This window comes from Diceros bicornis, chromosome 38, assembly GCF_020826845.1.
Source record: "Diceros bicornis minor isolate mBicDic1 chromosome 38, mDicBic1.mat.cur, whole genome shotgun sequence".
In the NCBI taxonomy this organism is placed as follows: Eukaryota; Metazoa; Chordata; class Mammalia; order Perissodactyla; family Rhinocerotidae; genus Diceros; species Diceros bicornis.
Genome location: NC_080777.1, coordinates 3,961,746 through 3,981,354, shown reverse-complemented (window position 1 = coordinate 3,981,354; position 19,609 = coordinate 3,961,746). Strand labels below are relative to the sequence as shown.

Sequence of the window (19,609 nt, the reverse complement as noted above, 5' to 3'; positions counted from 1 at the left end):
CAGGAAAAGGAAAATACAGGTTATACATTTCTTACTGTTTCAAAAAAAGGAAAAAGTCAAGTTTATCTTCAAAGACAAAATTTTCTTGGTATTTTATTATAGAATAAATGTATTTCATGGATCTTTCATGAGCAATTTAGAGAACAGGAAGTAAATATCTTTGATGATAACTTTGCAAAAGTTAACAAAATAATATGTAAATGATCATGTCTCTGCCTACTCTAAAGGCTTCTATATCATTATACTCAAACCTCGTAAAGGTATTTCTTTTGGGAGTTAAGGACATGTAATTCAGGTTCTTGGTTGAAGATTCAATTATAAAGTGAAAGCATTTATCAATGGAGCAGAACAGAGAGTCTAGAAATAAACCCACACTTATATGATCAATTAATCTATGATAGAGGAGGCAAGAATATACAATGGGGAAAAGACAGTCTCTTCAATAAATGGTGCTGGGAAAACTAGACAGCTACATGCAAAACAATGAAACTGGACCCCTTTCTTACACCATAGACAAAAATAAACTCAAAATGGATTAAAGACTTGAATGTAAGACCTGAAACCATAAAACTCCTAGAAGAAAACATAGACAGTAAATTCTTTGACATCAGTCTTAGTGATATTTTTTTAGATAGCTCCTCAGGCAAGGGCAACAAAACAAAAAACAAACAAATGGGACTACATCAAACTAAAAAGCTTTTGCACATCAAAGGAAACCATCAACAAAATGAAAAAGCAACCTACCAAATGGGAGAAGATATTTGCAAATGATATATCTGATAGGGGGTTGATATCTAAAGTATGTAAAGAACTCATACAACTCAATATGGAAAAAATAAACAATCCAGTAAAAAAAAAAGGGCAGAGGAACCTGAATAGACGTTTTTCCAAAGAATACATACAAATGGCCAACAGGAACATGAAAAGATGCTCAACATCACTAATCATCACGGAAATGCAAATCAAAACCACAATGAGATACCACCTCACCCGGTCAGAATGGCTATAATCAAAAAGACAAGAAATAACAAGTATTGGCAGGGATGTGAAGAAAAGAGAATCCTCATGCACTGTTGGGGGGAATGTAAATTGGTGCAGCCACTATGGAAAACAGTATGGAATTTCCTCAGGAAATTAAATATAGAAATACCATATGATCCAGCAATTCCACTTCTGAGTATCGATCTGAAGAAAACAAAAACACCAATTCAAAGAGATATAAGCACCCTCACATTCATTGCAGCGTTAGGTACAACAGCCAAGAAATAAAAGCAACCTAAGTGTCCCCTGAAGATGAATGAACAAAGAAGATGTGGTATATAGATACAGTGGAATATTATTCAGCCATAAAAATGAATGGAATCTTGCCATGCATGGGTCTAGAGGGTATTATTCTAAGTGAAATAAGTCAGACAGAAAAATACAAATACCATGTGATTTCACCTATATGTGGAATCTAAAAAACAAAACAAATGAACAAACAAAGCAAAGACAAACAAACTCATAGATACAGAGAACAAACTAGTGCTTCCAGAGGGGAGGGAGGGTGAGAGAACGGATGAAATAGGTGAAGAGGATCAAAGGCAGAGGCAAAGATTTCCAGTTATCAAATAAATGACTCATAGGGATGTCGTGCACAGCATAGGGAATATAGTCAACAATATTGTAATAATGTTATAAGATGACAGAAGATAACTAGATCATTTCATAATGTATAAAAATATCAAATCACTACGTTGTACACCTGTTACTAATATAATATTGTATGTCAATTATACTTCAATAAAAAATAAAATAAAATAAAGTGGAAGTGTTTAAATAGCTCTGCTCCCACAACTGACTTGTTTAACCTCTGCAAATAGAAATCACCTAGTTGATCATCCCAGTTGAACATTTAGTGCCAACATATATGTAATCTGTCTATTTCTCCACTAAAATGAAAGTACTAGCCCTCAAAACCCAGGATAGTAATTGGAACATAGCAGATATTTGATCAGTGTTCATTGAACTGAGTTAAAAAACCTAAAGGAAAATATAGTCAGCATGCCTCTAAGACTAGCAGATGCCAACCTATACATTTTTTTTTTTATCAGCTTAAAAATACTAATTCCCTGGTTGTATCCCAGTCCTAATGAATTAAAATATCTGCAGTCAGGGTTTGGAAATTTGCATTCGTCTGAACCTCCCCGCCAAATATGTTGTAGATGTAGGAAAAGTTTGAAATAGAAAAGGGAAGTGGAGAAGATGGAAAAACCAAAGGTAGATATTTTCTGGTGGAGGCCTGGAGGAGATGAGGGATCACAAAGGGAGTCTGTGCAGGTTGCAGCATGAGCCCCTGAAGCCTGGGACAAGAGCTGCACAGCCACCAGGAAGCCAGCACTCTCTGCCTCACCATCTCGGCTTCTCTTTCCACATGTGTTTTATTTTTCTCAACCTGTAGACAGGCTTCTCTTGCTTCTCTCTGCACACGGTCATTGTCTAGCCCCCAGGTTTACATCAGCTCAGTGCCAGACACACACACACTTCGCTGAAGTTCAGGAAACTCAACAGAAGCCCAGGAGAGAGAGAGCAGACGGGCCAGGCTCTGGTCAGCGTCCACCACTGATCTCATTCCCTGAACTAGAGGAGGTCCGGTCATATACCACCAACAGAACTGCCTGAGATACCTCTGCAGTTGAGAAGGCAATTCTGGGGAAAAAACAATGCTGTGATTGGATCTACCCAAGGACATCTCTTATCCCATAGTTCAAGGGACCAACACAGAGAGTTCTTCCAAAGATCTTTCCTCTGATCTTGGGACCAAGGATATCAGGAGGCTGAAATGTACAATTCCAAAACCAAAATAATTAGAAAAGTCTTGGAGGTTTAACTGGAGGAAAAGCACTATTAGGAGGGGGGAAAGACAATCAAAAAACCCCAAAGTCCAAACCATTGTCAGTTATATTATCTGTGTAATGGGATTCTTCGATGTGATTCTGGGTCTGGACCTCAGATGTTGTCAGAGGATGGGGTTACATCATCACTTTCTCAACACGGCTCTTTTCATCTGAGGTGGATGTGGGCATTACTTGGCCACCGTGACATATATATTCCGCATGGATGCCGCCCGGTGGAGTTGGATGGCACCCATCTCTCCACACAGCTGTTAACATCCTTCAGTCTTAGGGGTTGAGGAGGCACTTGGCTTGGGAGTAAAGGAACCAGAAGGAACTGGATTCTTCTTCCTAATTCCTTCTCCCTCCCACAAGTGAAACAAACAAAACAACAACAGAAAACCATTAGATGGACCGGGGTGGGCTTGACTGAGGCCAGATTGCAGGGAAACAAATGATCAGAGCCCTTGAAAGGGAGTAGAAAGATCTGCACAAGCAAGTTGGCCAGTGCACCCAGGGCCGGAGTCCAGTCCAGCCCTGCCCCCTGCTTAAGGCAGTACTTCCAGAACCCCAGTGCTAAAACTGAGGTTCTGATTTAGTAGGTCCGGGCTGGGCCCAGATACCGTATTTCTAATACATTTGCAGGTGATGCTGATACTATTGACCCATGGGCCGTGCTTTGAGCATAAAGTCTTTAGGGAACATAAATGGGTAACTGAAAGAGCTCAGTTAATATTTGAGACTCTTTTCCCGTGTGGAACAGACCATAACAAGATAGACTCCTTTCCCCAACAATGGCACCAACCTCCTCTCACCCATCACATCACTCATTTACCACAGCAGTCTCTGGTTCTACTAAGGGCAATGAAGTTAGTAGACTGCTTGTTTTATTAGAAGTTCTGCAGTAGAATATGAGGCAGGCCCGGAGAGAGAGGGAAGAAGCAGAAAGAGATATAGGAGAGCAAGCAGCAGGCAGCAAGTTGGGTCACAAAAGAACACAGGAATTAACAATCTCAAGTCACCATAAGAAATATCAGGAGAGGAAAATTACCAAAAAAGACCAAAAACTGCTGACAAAATGAATGGGGCTTGAGGCCATTATAATTTGGGGCTATTAATACAAAGAGGTTGGTAAATATGAGACATAAAATTAAATCTACAGCAAGGCATCTAATTAAACCTGTGGGCCAGAGAGCTCCAGAAAAATTAATAGGAAACACAGAATGATAATTAAAAACTAATTATATTAATAGGAAAAATGCCACTGATATTCTCTTTATTTTTTATTTATTTATTTTTTTTGTGAGGAGATCAGCCCTGAGCTAACATCCGCCAATCCTCCTCTTTTTTTTGCTGAGGAAGACGGCCCTGGGCTCACATCGGTGCCCATCTTCCTCCACTTTATATGGGACGCCACCACAGCATGGCTTGCCAAGCAGTGTGTCGGTGCGCGCCCGGGATCCGAACCAGCGAACCCCGGGCCGCCGCAGCGGAGCGCGCGCACTTAACCGCTTGCGCCACCGGGCCGGCCCCTGATATTCTCTTTATTTAATAGCTGCCATTGTTGTTTTATGTTAATGAACATTACAATTATTAGGCATTTCATGGTTCATTCTCAATCTATATATCCAATATTACTTTTCAATGAAGACCTTAATGTTGTCAATCAAGAGTTCTTCCAATAGGTTTCTATATTGGAATTCGATGCAATAGTACCGGAATTGTATGAGGTGTTGCTACTTGAAGAACTCAACCAAAAATTTTAGATTTACCGTTAGAGCAGATAACTCAAACTTACAGCCCAGCTTAATCTGATGGGCAAACCTTTTTTGTTTATATATGTTGTCATAAAAATTCCTGAATTGGCATGCCTTTAGATAGGCTGTGCACTGTTGAACTGACCACAGTTCCCAGTTCAGATGGGCAACTTAGTGCATTTACCTGCCCGGATTCTGAATGTATTTCAGTTTGCAACCCCCGTATTGAGTATTTTAAGGAGATAAGTTCTCCTTTCCATTGGTCATCAAAACATGAGTAATTTTGATATTTGTGTTTAGATGTAAAGTTAACTCTCTGAGTGGTTGACTGCAAGGAGCTTAATATTTACAAAGGGATATAGGATATATACAAAAATAACCATAAGATAAAGTGGAGCATAATAACTGCTCTCAGGCAAGAAATAAGGTTTTTGAGAGCACAGAGGAAGAAAGTCCAGTCTCCAAAGAGTTCTCTGAGCTAACCGTTGAAGAAGGGACAGAATTTAACAATCAATCAGAATGACCTGGAAGTCTGGAAGTGGTACGGGAGGAGGGAAGAGACAGAGTAAAGTCCCAGATGTGGGAAAATCCAGGGCATCATCAAGGAAGAGCAAGCAAGTGTAGCAACGTGGGCACGAAGAACAGTAAGAGGAAAAACAGGACACATTTTCTTAGAGCAAAATGTCATTCTGTTGCAGCTCTCACGGGCTCCATGCTCTCTGTCTCTTTCACCTGAGAGCAGTGCAGCTATTAGACATCAGCATCTGAACCTGCTTATTTGTATTCTGGTCCTAATTATTAGCCTCTCACCCAGGCTGAAGGCCTCCTGATCACTGGTCTTCTTTTGATCCTCATTCCCGAGGAAGCATCACAGAACTCTTGTTCATGAAACCCACCAAGCACCCTCCCCTCCACATGCTCTGCACCAGCCTCCTTACTCTCTTCCCTCGCTGCTCAGGCTTTGGTCTGTCTGACTCTGCCTCTTCTCTAAGCTGCGCCAGCCCAGGCCCCAGCACGCCCAGGTCCCCACAGCGTGGGCGTTCACTGTCTCGTGGACCCGGGGCACCGATCTCTGACTTACTACTATCCATTTTCTCTAGTCACTTCCAATCAAACCTGTGGGATTTTCCTATTTCTGATAATGATTCCTTTATCTCACAGTCACCCAACTGAAAAAAAAAACAAAAACCATTGGGTCATGTCCTCTTTTATCCTGTACGCCCAGGTATTCACCAAATCCTCATGCTTTTTCCTGTCTATTCCCCGACTCTCTGGATATCAGAACCTTGGCACCCAAACTATTCCCACAAGAGCCTTATCCTTACCACAGTGACAATGGCCCTTACTCAATGCCAATTCCTCCTGAGCACCTTCATCATAACATTCCCTGCAAAAATGCTAAATGTCTCCATATTTCCCCATAGATCAAAATTAGATTCTTTTGGTTGGCTTTCAAAGACCCTCACAATCTGACTCAACTCGATTTGTTCCTGTCTCTCCATCCTGTTCTCAGCAGTGTGCCCACTCCCAGTTCTGCATGCACAGCTGGTGGTGCTAGTGTTCTTGAAGCTGAAATAACTCCTCCTTTTTCAAACTCAGTTCATCACTGTTCCTCAGGAACCTTCTCCTGACTCCTTATTGATTTTTTTCACCCTCCTAACTTCTATATACAATCTATATCACATTGTTTCATACGTCTTTATTTTAATACTGATTTCTGTTATTTCACATTTGTTCATTATGTCTTTGCAATTAACTTAGAGTAGGTTCATGATTTTTGATTTTTTGTTTTGTTTTACTATCATTTGAAGAGTCCAACATGATGCTGAATATGGCATGGGCATTTCATAAGTGGTTATTGAATAATGAGTTAGAGAAAGAGTTTCAATAGTGAACAGCTAGAATAGATTTAAATAGTTATGTGAAAGGTGCTGGACCAAACAGCTACAACGCAAACTTACCAGAGAAGACACTAGGTATCTTGGAAAGAAAGCTTTTGACAGTACGAATAGGAATTCCATTTTTTTCATCTTGCATGCGGGCGATGACGTCTTCCATCTAAATAACAATAATAAAACAATTAAAACCTTTTGTAAATTGAACTTTTGATAAAAATTAGTTCTCACAACAAATTTGTACACCAGTTTTGCCCAACTAAGATTAATGCCATATTCTTGCCTTTCTAGACTTTGTCACATTAATACCTTCACTTTGGTTAAAAGATAATGGAGAAGACAGCAAGAAAAGTGGCCCCATTTCAGAGTCCATTAAGCTACTAAGGGGAATTTTGTGCTTTGAATATTACTTTTCTCCTGATTTCACATTCTTTGGTTACAAAGGTTGAAATCAACGAGTGTTTATTTTTTAAGCCGTCAGAAACCACTGTCATAGCAAAATCCACACTTCATTAACATTATCCCTACTGAACTCGGTGAGAAAGAAAATAGAAACCTTAAAAGCTTCTGCTTGGATTTCCTCCTCAAGCAAGAGAGTTTCTATGTTTTGGTTTAGGGTAAACTTCAAAAACTTGCCGAGGAATACAAAACTTGACTGCCAGCAACTCCTACTTCTCTTCCCCAGGCATTTACTGAGGTGCGGTAGGAAATAACGCGTGCACACACACACGTAATACAATGAATGTAACACCATAGCCTTCTGCCCATTTAGCGGATTCCACCGTATCTAACTTTCTTTCAATCTGGTTACTACATGTGCCTTTGCTTTTGAAAAATTTTCACAGTTTTAAAGGGCTGTGCTTTACCAAGTCTAATGTGGAATTTAGTTCTGAATAACATTCATTGAAACCATAGCCTCAGACTTTCCTTGTGTGCTTCTAATCCTGTGGCACATGTATATGCACAAACACATGCACGTTTGTAGTACAGAACTCAACATTCATTCCTTTGTTTCCTCATTCCACAAACAGTTACTGATCCTGACTCCAGACCAGACTCACCTCTGGGCACTATGATATGAAAATGAATATAACACAGTTCCTGCCCTCAAACAATTCACAGTTAATATTGAAAACAATGGTGAAATTTGAGTAAGGTTTGTGGTTTAGTTAATAGTGTTGTACCAATGTCAATATCCTGTTTTTGATAATTATGCTAGAATTATATAAGAGGTTAATATTAAGGCATATGGGAATTCTCTGTACTATTTTTGCAGCTTTTCTATAAGTCTCAAATTACTTCAAAATAAAAAGTTAAAAAAATCACAGTCGAAACTTTATATTAATGAATTATCAAATTCTCATCCACGTTTCAGAACGGTTTTCAACCAAGAAACATATTTGCCTGGATAAGGCAAATTTATTAGCATGAGAAATAACTAGGATGTGGGGAGAATGAGTTTGAGGTAAGACAGATCCGCATCTGACTGTCGGCTCTTCTCATTATCATCCTGTTACTTGGAGCAAGTTAAATGACCTCTCGAAGCCTTAGTTTCCTCATCCGTAAAACGGCGATAATACTATTTATAGTAACTCTTTCACAGTGTTCATAGGGGTGGGTTGGGGCTGAGGTGGGGTCAAGTATTTTAAGGTTAAATGATACAACATACACAAAGCATAGAACACAGATGGACAATCAACGTTGGACTTTAAATGCCCACGCACACCCTTGATAGTTGGGGACGCTTGTTCTCCATCCTTCACGTTTCTTTTTCATGTGGGGGGAGCATCATTAGCCTAATTCTCCTGCCTGTTTCTGCCCCTACCAACTCACTCCACTCCAGAGGAGTGAGACTGACTGATTATGTAGAAAAACTGCCTTGCAGGGTCGATCTCATTTCTTTTATTTTCTTTTAATTAATTTTTTGAGGTCATATTGGCTTATAACATTGTGTAAATTTCAGGTATACATCACTATATTTCAGTTTCTGTATAGACTGCATCATGCTCACCACTTACAGTCCAGTTTTTACCCATCACCATATATATGTACCCCTTTACCCCTTTCACCCTCCCCTGACCCCCTTCCCCCTGGTAACCACTAATCTGTTCTCCTTATCTATGTATTTGTTTATCTTCCACATATGAGTGAAATTATATGGTATTTGTCTTTCTCTGCCTGACTTATTTCACTCAGCATAATACCCTCAAGGTCTATCCATGTTGCTACAAATGGCACAATTTTGTCTTTTTCATGTCTAAGTAGTATTCCATTGTATATATATACCACATCTTCTTTATCCATTCATTCATTGGTGGGTAGTTGGGTTGCTTCCATATCTTGACTATTGTGAATAATGCTGCAGTGAACATAAGGGTGCATATATCTTTGTGAATTATTGATTTCATGTTCTTTGGACAAATACCCAGTAGTAGGATAGCTGGATTGTATGGTAGTTCTATTTTTAATTTTTTGAGGAATCTCCATACTGTTTTCCATCGAGGCTGCACCAGTTTGCATTCCCACCAGCAGTGTATGAGGGTTCCTTTTTCACTGCATCCTCTCCAACACTTGTTATTTCTTGCCTTGTTAATTATAGCCATTCTGATGGGTGTGAGGTGATATCTCACTGTAGTTTTGATTTGCATTTCCCTAATAATTAGCCTATCCCTTTTCTAAGGGAAGCCCACTTCCAACTCTGCTGATCTGGAGTAGGTCTGTTCAGGACTGGGATTCAGGATTAAAGCTGACACGTGCCCAAACTCTCTTCATTAACAGCCTTATCAGCAATCAAGGAGACCCTGTGACCCCTCTGCCTTACTCTTTGGTTGTGATTCTCAGTTGGTTTCAAATTCAGGTAGAAAAGGAAGGTTTTTTTTTCCTTTATCAGGCTCCCCTAAAACCCCAACAATAACCAAATACCCTAGTTCTTTTCATGTAATAAAGATATCTCATCTAAGCATAGAAACGTGGAAATAGATACATTTTTATGACTTTTCATTTTGTCACCGTTTGCCCTTCATTCACCCGATACAGTGTTCAGAAATGAAGAGTAAGCTCCTTTGCGTTGCCTAGTACCAGCCTGTAAACCCTTGTATTATCAGCTTAATGGTTTAAACCCGGCTGGATTAGACAGACATGGAAACCTCTCTGACTCCCACTTTAATCACCTGAGCACCCCGGGATGTGGCAACAATCACCTCTGTTTGGGGGCTGAATTAAGGTGCATCGCCATGCATAGAGGTGTTTTCTCTGCAAAGGCACACCACCCCTCAGTTCATCAAATCCAGAAGGAGCGAGATTAGGAATCTGAGAAGTGAAAGTGACCTCTGGAGTTGTTTTTGAAATCTTCAATTTTTCAGAGCCATAATTGCCACAATAGAAAAAACTTTAAACTCCATGTAAAAATAGGATTTGTGTTCTAGACTGAAAATGTGATCACAGAAATGCATTCAGTTGTTTTTATCTTTATTCAGATGTGATTTATCCATGAACCTTACCATGGCCTAGAAGGAGCAAAAAAACAAACCAAACAACAAAATAAAACAAAAGCAAAAGCCAAGACAAAAACCAATCTGGTTTCTAAAAGCTAAAAGCAGTCACAAAGGCTACATATAAAAACACATCCATTTTATTTACCGACATTCCCTTAAGCATTCAGAGTCTATTTATTTTTATATTAAGCATGGTTTTAACATGCTGGATTATCTGCTTTCCCACTATTAGCAATAGCAAACTGGATGAGACGGAGAATGCTAAAAGCAGACAAACTAATAGAGCGAGTCAGACACCAAGAGGGACGAGAGACTATAAAAAGCAAATCCAATAAATTGTAAAACTCTTTGGGACAATTTAATTTAAGGTCAAAAGACTCAGATATCTCCAGCATCCCTAAAGATGATATATGTACACACACACATCCATCTATCTATCTATCTATCTATCTATCTATCTATCTATCTATCTATCAATTATAAATCTATCTTCATAAGGATGGCATTGGGCTGTAAAGGGTTAGAGCGTGTTTTCATTCTCATAAGCCAGTTTCCGAGGGTCAGGAAACTTTGAGCATGGGATAACAGAACATAGGACTATGCGCAGGACAGGTGGGCGTGACTTGGGTCTCTGAGGCTCTCTCTGAGTCTTATTTTCTTCACCCTAAGATAAGAGGTTAGAAGCAGATGATCTGTAAGATTTCTTGTAGCTACAAAATTATTGAAGTCTGGACATAATCACCAGTGTTCAGAACTGGGTAAGTTTCCTCACTTAAACCAAAGAGCCAGTTCCCTATCAGAGACAAATAGATGAACCTATTAAACTGAACAAGACTTTTACAAATGTATCTGCTTCCAGCTGTCAGCACATTATAATTTCAATGCAAAGAGTCAAGTGATTAAGAGCATGCATTTAGACCAGTCAGATCTGAGTTTGAATCCTGACTGTGCTACTTACAACTTACAAGCTGTATGAACAGATAAGTTACTTTATCAAAGACACATTTTTCTCATCTGTAAGATGAAGATAATAATAATAGTATACATCTTATTATGGCTGAAGATTAATGAAACAATGCTAATTAAATGTTTACCATAAAGCCACCATCATCATCATCGTCATCATCACCATTATCCTCATCAACATAAGTTTCTTCTATCATCACTGTACTAGGAAGCCACAGATCCTATCTTTCTTTTACAGTCCAGCTGGCAGATAACTGTGGTCAAGTGTCAAATATTTATTAGAAGCTACAAATTGTCAATCACAAAGTAGTCAGAGATACCTAGGGGTAAGCTCTCTCAGATTTCTTGTAGAAGACTGGATTTGTTATCCCCTGAAATATAGGGGATTTGATTAGAAGAAATGTCAAGAAGAATATTTTTGCATAGAAGCAAGGACTATGTAAACTAAGCAAAAATAATATTTAGAAGAAAGGGGGAAATGAGATTGCATCCATTTTTGGCAAAATGAAAGTGTCTCTGCTCTCATAGTTTCTTGATGAATTTGCCTCTTGAAGTTCTTTAGAGGATCAAAAAACTGAATTGAATTGAGATTGAGTACTCTTTGCAAAAGTAATCTTTTTTCTATGAAAACTAATTCTCTGTGTGATAAAAGTAAAACAATCATCTCTCGCAAAGTAGTTTTGAGAATATCTATGGTTCAATTTGTTCAAAACTTTTTTATACCTCTATTATGGAACCCTTCATATTTTAGTTACGGTTACTATCTTATAGTTCCCTTGGATGTGAACTTCTGGAGGAAAGAAATCTCACCTTACCCGTTTTTGTATTGCTAATATATAAAGTGCCTGGCCCATATGGGAGGCTCGAGAAAAAAGTGTGTGTGTGGGGGGGGTGTTGAATTTTTGTTTATGGCCCATATTTAATTTTTCTGAGAGACCAAAAGCAAAAGTGCCAGTTAAATTGATTTAAGATTTCATCTTGAGTTGTTTGAAATGCTTTTTTTCTTTTTATCTAACATTTTGTGAAAAAATAGTCTGAGTCAGAAATAGTGGAACAGACAGTCTCAATGTCTACTGGAAGCCACACATTCTTATTCTTTCTGTACCATTTAATGTAGGGAGTCTTCAGCTTGTTTATTAGAGCAATTTCTTTTTTTAAAACATGAGCGTAAATCAGTGGTTGCTTATGAGGCTGTCTTTCCACTTGTAGATATGACACTCAAGTTCACTGTCATCTGTAAGCTCTTAAGATGAAACTGATGGGCTATTGAACTCCAACACACGGCTCTTTTCTCAGGAATTCATAATTAGCCTTTCCTTTGGAATAGTTCAGATGTCACTTCAATGCTTGCGATGTATTTCAAATACTGCTCAGGTTAAACAGTCCCTGCCTGCACACTCAGTGGAATGAAAGAGAGAGCCTATTATGCAGGTACACATTTGAGGAGAGTTACTAATTACTCAAGAGGGTCCCCCCCAGACAGGGGACTCCCACATACTGATGAGACCAAAATCACTGCCTTGAAACCTTTCTATTTCCCTAATGTTCTAAACAGTGATGGAAGTTTAATTAAATGTATTCGTATCTGTATTTGCCAGAACTTGATCATAATATCAGTATTATTGATTTCATTAAGCCCATAGCCTGGCAGGGACACCCTGATTGTAGGCGAAGCATTAGTATAAAGTAGAGCTAAAACATTTTGTACTCTGTAATTCTCAAAGAGAAATGAATCAATCAAAATTTCAAAGGAAGTTTTCCAACTTCTTATTGTAATCCACCATTAAGCACAGGCATTTGGAAATATAAATGAGAGACTGAACGGGCATATTGAGTGGATTTTTTCCTGTGTACACATACTTTCAAATTATTGCATGCAACCATCATTTTAAGTGCTAGCTATGAAAATGGGAGAAATGATCATTAAAGTGCTTCTTGGATTTCTTAGGCAATTAGGTGGCGGCAGGTATTGCATAATTTAAATCTGCCTATAATTCCTCTTCCTTCAGGAAGCCTTTCTAAGGGAGAACATGATTTGCACTTCTGAATTCAGTGTGAGAGCAGAGAAAGCAGAGTCGGCCTCTAATGAAGGTTAAAGAAGAATAATGAGATTAAAATTTGCAACCCAAACTGTTTTCTGCTTCAATAATTTAATTAAAGCTGTTTCTAATTGATATGATTTTTCCCCATGTTCTAGATGATGAATGTCAGTATCTTCACTGAGAATTAATTACTCTTTTCATATGAAAAAGCTACCATTTTCATGAATAATTATGACTAAAAACTATAAACTTGTAAACTCTAGTTACATGTAAATCTGCCCTCGTTCATCTTGAATATAGATTTATTTTTTCAAAAGCAATAGCTAACTCAAAAACGTTGAGATTTTACGCTTTTGTGATTTTACAGAAGTACAGTAGAGGAAGATATTTTTTCTGATTCATGGATGTTGTTTTTCCTTTGTTTTTAAATAAAGCATTTGTCTCATCCATCTCAAGGAATATGACCTCTACTCTAAATAAATAAATAGATAAATAAAAAACTATGCTCATTGTATTTGTTAGGATTACTTGGGTTACATGTAACAGAAGCCCGACTTAAATTGTCACAAATGAGGAACTGTGTTGTAAGCATCGTGGGATGTTTGTGTAACTCAAAGACCAGAATATGAGTGGGTCTCAGGCACAGCTGGGGCAAGACATTCTCTCTGCACTTCGTCTTGGCTCCTCTCCTTGTGTCTGCCTCACTTTTCTCCTCAGCCCAGAAGCTTCTCCTAGTTCTCCAACGGCCAGAGCAGGAAACATGGCTACCCCTACCTTCTGAGCTTTATCATTTACCGTCCAGGAACCCAGGGAGAAACTGCTTCTCCTTCTCTTTCCCACACCCAAAGTTTGGTCCAAAACTCTGCTTTACAATGCTGCTGGAGTGTGAAGGCTGGAGCTGGAAGGGGTTCCTAGCAGACAAAACAATGGTGTTCACTCCAGCTTTATTCAATATGGAAAATCTATTGAAAGGCAGAAGGACAGAGTTGTATAGTAGGAAAAAAATGGACGAGAAGCAGTCTAGGGGTAAAAATAGAGGAGGAGAGAGAGAGAGAGGCTGTTGAATAACAACGGAGAGCCAAAAAAAGACAAACCTTGGTGTGGAGAAGGACCATGGGAAAGACAAGCAAATGAACTGGAGGAGTTTTCACAGCTATAAAGGTGAAAGAAGAGAATAAGGTGACCTAATAAGCTACTTGGCTAATCAACATGGAATCTTCAGCCATGGTAGTATTCATCCATGAAGCAGAAAATGCCAAGTGTGTTAAATATATATGGCAGAGTAACTTAGGTTTTCAGAATTTGTTTTTTCCTGTGAGGTGTCACTTGTTTAACTTTCAAAAGGAGCCTGATGGCTAATCTCTACTGCAGTCAGAGTTCAAGTGGCACAGTTGTCAATGTCTCCGGAAATATTGAAGAAAGGCTTCACAGGAAAGATAAGACTAAGCTGAGCCTAGAGGGGAGGCAGGATAAAGAGATGAAAAGAGAAGGAGGATGGAGAACATGAGAATACCTTAATCAATTGTTTCATCCTTGGCTTCAAGGTGGGAATGATCAAGACTCTTGCTTAGAATGATGAGCAGTATTGGAATCCTTCTTCTCCTTCTGCCCCTCCATCCAACTATTTTAACCTCTCTGAAAGGTGCCTCTTAAGTGATTCTCAAACCCTTTTCCACCTTTGTCATCAACTGAGTTCTTGCATCGCCTGCTTGACATCCTCCTGTAATGGACTCCTATTTGCACTCACTTCAGTCTGCTCAGTTGAAAAATCCCAAAATTAACTCAGGAAAGTCTGAATATTTCATCTCTTGTTAAAAATTTTAATGAAGCTGACAACCCCATGAATTCTCTACAAGCTAAATGACCATTCAAATTCCTCCATAGTCCATAGTAGGATCCCAAACGGTCATTCTAGTCTTATAACTTCTCACTCTCCTCACTGGTATCTCATGCTCCAAACACTCTCAGCTTCACTTTCTCACATCCTGTTCCTTCTGCCAGTCGTGTCCTCCTTCCTTTTCCCTCTCAGACTGGGGAAATCCAATTATACTCCTAGGATCACTTCAAAGTTTCCTTTCTCACTGAAGTCTCTCCTAATCCCTTTCCCTACTTTTCTGATCCCAACTGAATATAATCATAGCTCCTTTTGAACTTGTAGATAACTTAATTTATAATTCTTTTTTGATATTTACTCCCACTTTATATGACTCATGTGTAAGTTAATTCTATACCTATTTATCATTCCCTTTAGATTATAAATGTTTTGCTAGTTTGCTATCTGGGGCATGGACCATGAGGAATTGAGAGTGGAGGTCCTCTATTTTCATGCTATAAATTTCTATGCTGTTTATATATATATATTTTTTTTTACCATGAGCATGTATTACCTTTATAATTAATTTTTTTTGTTAAAATCTGGATTATTTGAGAATTCTCACTTTAGTAGAATTAAAATCTTACACTTTAAGTCCTTTATTCAAACATCTGTTGTCACACATTTTGGGGTCAAATATCCCCAACTGCCTGTTATCTGTATGTAAACATTCTGTACAATTGCCAGTGGTCTTCAGCAACTAAACGGGTCTAGAAATTACCTTTCTTCTTCACCTTTTAAATTCAGAGCTGATGGATTAAATATTTTATATTTTTTAAATTACATTTTTATATTCTTTTTAAATTAGCCACACTGCATTATAACCCTGGTAGACAGAACCAATAATCTCATCATCAGCCCTCTCTCAGGAGAGACTGAATTCTTGATAAGTGAAAAGTCTTTCTTGTGAAGTTTCTCATTGATGCGGGTGTGTGATTTTGGATGAGCTCTTCTCCTATTTTAGCTTCTTAAATTAACTTGAAATTCAACAACCTCCAGGGCTTAGCAAAGATAGACCAGTCATTCTCTTAAAATAACATCCTCAATGAATACTTAGAAAACAACAGCCATTGATTTGGGTGAGAGAAAAAGGCAGACAATGCAGAATATGCCCTGGATAATAATCCTCTGAGATTTAGCAGGAAGGACCAACAAGAGACGCCAAGCGGCTCTCTACTGAGCAAACCACTTTAACACAGTCTCACTGAAGGAAGACCACAATACTGTCCAAAGTACAGTGGCTTAACAACAGCTTTGGAATGAGAGAATTACTCTAGTGTTTCAGTTCTTTGATTTAAATCTCAGCTTCTCTCCATAGCCATTTATATCTTTGTTGTTCATAAATTTATCCAAATCTTTTTGAAGTCATTTAAGTTTCCCAGCTCCTTGGGTAATAAACTCTGTGTGTAAATTACCTGCTACCTGAAGTCATAGTTTCTACAATTTAATATGTGCCTCATTCAAGTTTAAAAGAAGCCCCATCATCGTAGAGTTTCAGAATTTAGTGACTAACACCTTGTTTATATAAATCTATAAATTCTGATCCTGACTGTCTCATCTCTCTTTCCATAAGAAGTAGGCCCACCCTTTTGCCTAGTTCTGTATAGAGTACTTCCCTCTGCATTGCCCACCCTGCCTGACATTGACTAAGAAAACCTGGTCGATTGCTGAACACTGGGCACCACAGATCCATTTCTAGATACCTGTGAAATAAACTCTCTCCCTACCTCCAACAGATTCACACTTGGCAGAACAGGCATCCATGCTTCCTTCCTTCTCCCCCCTCCACTGAAAACCAGAAACTAAGAACAAACTTGTGCAACGGACTTACAGCATCTCTGTCATCCACGTAAATTAATTGAGATCAACAGACTTAACCGTTGGCAGAAAGAAAACTCTCTCATCTTGGTGTTTTGTGATTCAGAAAATGCCACATTTGCTGAAGGCCTAGAATACTCACGTGATTCTGCAAACACCTTACAAAGTTGCAAATTTCATTCCTGGGAACTTCTAAAACAAAGGGTGCTTCTATCAGCGTTCCATGACTTTGTCCTTCATTCTTTTCCTTTCAGCTAGTGATTCTCATGTCTCCTCAGATAATCTGCAGGAGGAATCTGGTCAGCTTTGTTTCCTAGGTATCTACACTCTCAGGGATCATTATATTTTTAAATCTTCTATTATAGTTTAAGAACATCCATATCTGCTGCTCAAAAGGGTGTCACCTGTGAAATATTTTTGAGCTCTAGAAAAAAAAATTATGTCAAAATTACCAGTCAGTAAAGTCATCACTTGATTACAGAAAATCTGAATGACTTCAAAAAGATTTGGATGAATTTAAGAATAAATGGCTACAAAGGAAAGAAGGAATTTAAATCAGGAGACATTACATTCATTTCAGCTGTTACATTAAAATATAAAAGTTATTTAACTTATAATTTCATTTCATCATGGAGTTACCTATAAACTATAAAATGCACTTAAGTCTACCCTTCCATATATTCATAAACACCCACGTTTGTGACCAAGAATGTCATTAATATATCGTACTGAAGTTGAACATTCAGGCTTAAGTAGCAAGAAAGACAATAAAAATCTGAATTTATTTTACTCGCTCTTTTCTTCTTCTCAGCCTAATTAAAAAGATATCATATCATCAAGCCTACATAAGTCATATTTTTGGCTAGGGAATAAGGTGGGTAGCAGTATAGAAATCAACCTAAAAGTAAACTCAGTAATACGGATGCCATGTTTTATCACTCAGTGAAAGATATCATCATGCATCCATTATTTCTACTGTAAGAATCTGCAGAGAGTCTTAGCAAACGATCTAAAAGTTTTTCTTACAAGGTCTCTCCTCATTACAATATTTTCACAACAACACTTGGCATAATGTGGAAACAATGTCGGGAACAGTGGAAGAGAACAAGGGAGAAAGAGTCAGGCAAAACTACCTATCACAATTAATTTGAACACAGAAAGTTCCAAAGTTAGTAAAACGTCCAGACATGATATAGGATGCTATGCAGCCCAGTCCAAATGTGAAACAATGAAATGAGGCTAACTTTAAGACTCAGCTAGGGGGCATACTAGTTCAATGATCTTGGGGAAGTCTCCCATTTTAAGCCTCTGTGTCTTTATTCATTAAATGGAGATAATGTTACTTACAGCTCATGTTCAATGAGGATCAAATGATATATATGTACATGACAGTGTTCCAAAAACGATCAAGCATTAACATGAATATTACCCTTAAGTCACTGAGCATGTGTCCCAGGGTCTTCTTAAGTGGAACTGAAGCTTGATGTCAGAAGATCGAGCATTGAGTTGTTAAGTAACAAGTGGTTAAGAGAATAAGGAGCTGGTCCTTTTGATCTCATACACACTTACTTTGTCCTTTCTGTCCCCTTAGCCTTGTTAGAGTCATAAATGTGAAGTTAAGTTCTCTGAGGCCAACCACTATCAGGGAGGCTTCAGACACAGAAAACAGTCAGGAGACTCAAGACCAGAAGGGAAGGGGCCTTGAGTAAAGAAATGCAAGAGACGCGTGTCCTCACGGCATTGATCAAGTAGGGAAACAGGGCAAACTTTCTGAGTCAGGGAGATAAGATGTCTGCGTTCACCCTGTGATACGCTGGCTTTCAACCTGCAAACACCAGGCAGCTCTTCACCCATCTGCCTCCTTGAAGACTTTGAATCTGAACTTTCTTGCCAGGGCCCTGGAGACAGAGGTATGAGGTCCTTCCCAAGGACTAGGAAAAGAAGCTTGTCCAGTGGTTTCATTCCATGTGCAGGTTCACCTGGGTTGGGCTCTTCTTTTGTAAAAATGCAAAGGACAATGCCAAATGAAGGCACGCCCTGCCCAGCCTCCTTTCACAACAGGGATTCCGGGGGAGAATTAAGCCCTTCAGAATATGATGTTAGTGATTATCTTCTCAATTCCCTCAAGGTTGGTAGAGGACTAAAGACATTCCAAATGTGTAAGAGAGAAGTCAATGTATCACCTACAATGGATCCCTCAGGCAAGTAGGGCTCAATATTCTCAGAAAATCTTGGCTGAGAGAGCTGTGTTGGACAGGACCTGACTGGCAGGGCACGCAGTGCTATCTTTGGAGCCACAAGCAATAGTTGTGCTCTGCTTACACTGACAGGAAACATGAGGGCTCTGGATTAAGTGTAGGCAGAAGGGCTAAGAATACACATGTTTAATGATATGATATCAAGACTTATTACTTAAGTAATTTGATTTTGTGACAACTTCTCTTGTAAAATGGAGGCTCAGAGATGTCTCTGGGATGATTTTAGTATGGTTTAACTGGGAGAGATCAAAAGGATGACCTGTAGTCACGGCCACCATATATATGAGCAGTGTTTAGCTGAGGTTCATCCAGACTGCTTAGTCTAAGAATTAATACCCTGTCTATGACTCTCATTTAAAAGAATATTTTTAAAAAGGATTATAACCCGAAGGTAAGACAAAAGCACTTTAAAAGGGCAAAAGCATAATCATGCCAACAATGAAGGCTTATCTACTTCAGAGGCACACATTAAAAATAAATATATGTATGGTGATTTGGCTATTTGCCTGATGTTTCATGCTTTTCAAGGTTTTAAATTGGTTTTTGCCGCTGCTGAGCCTGATCTTTTGCTCCGTGTGATATTCCTTGGTTTACTTATTTCATAGATTGATTTTTAAATTTCAATTTCCTAGA

General features: G+C 38.7%; 1 protein-coding gene across 3 annotated transcripts in view; it reads right to left on the bottom strand.

Annotated features, from left to right (window-relative positions):
- RGS7 (regulator of G protein signaling 7) overlaps positions 1-19,609 on the bottom strand; it is a 514,737-nt gene that overhangs the window by 278,194 nt on the left and 216,934 nt on the right. For all 3 annotated transcript variants that reach the window (XM_058533555.1, XM_058533554.1, XM_058533556.1), the window contains one exon: positions 6,592-6,688. In XM_058533555.1, coding sequence (XP_058389538.1) covers positions 6,592-6,688 — 97 coding nt within the window. The remainder of the gene's footprint in view (positions 1-6,591; positions 6,689-19,609) is intronic.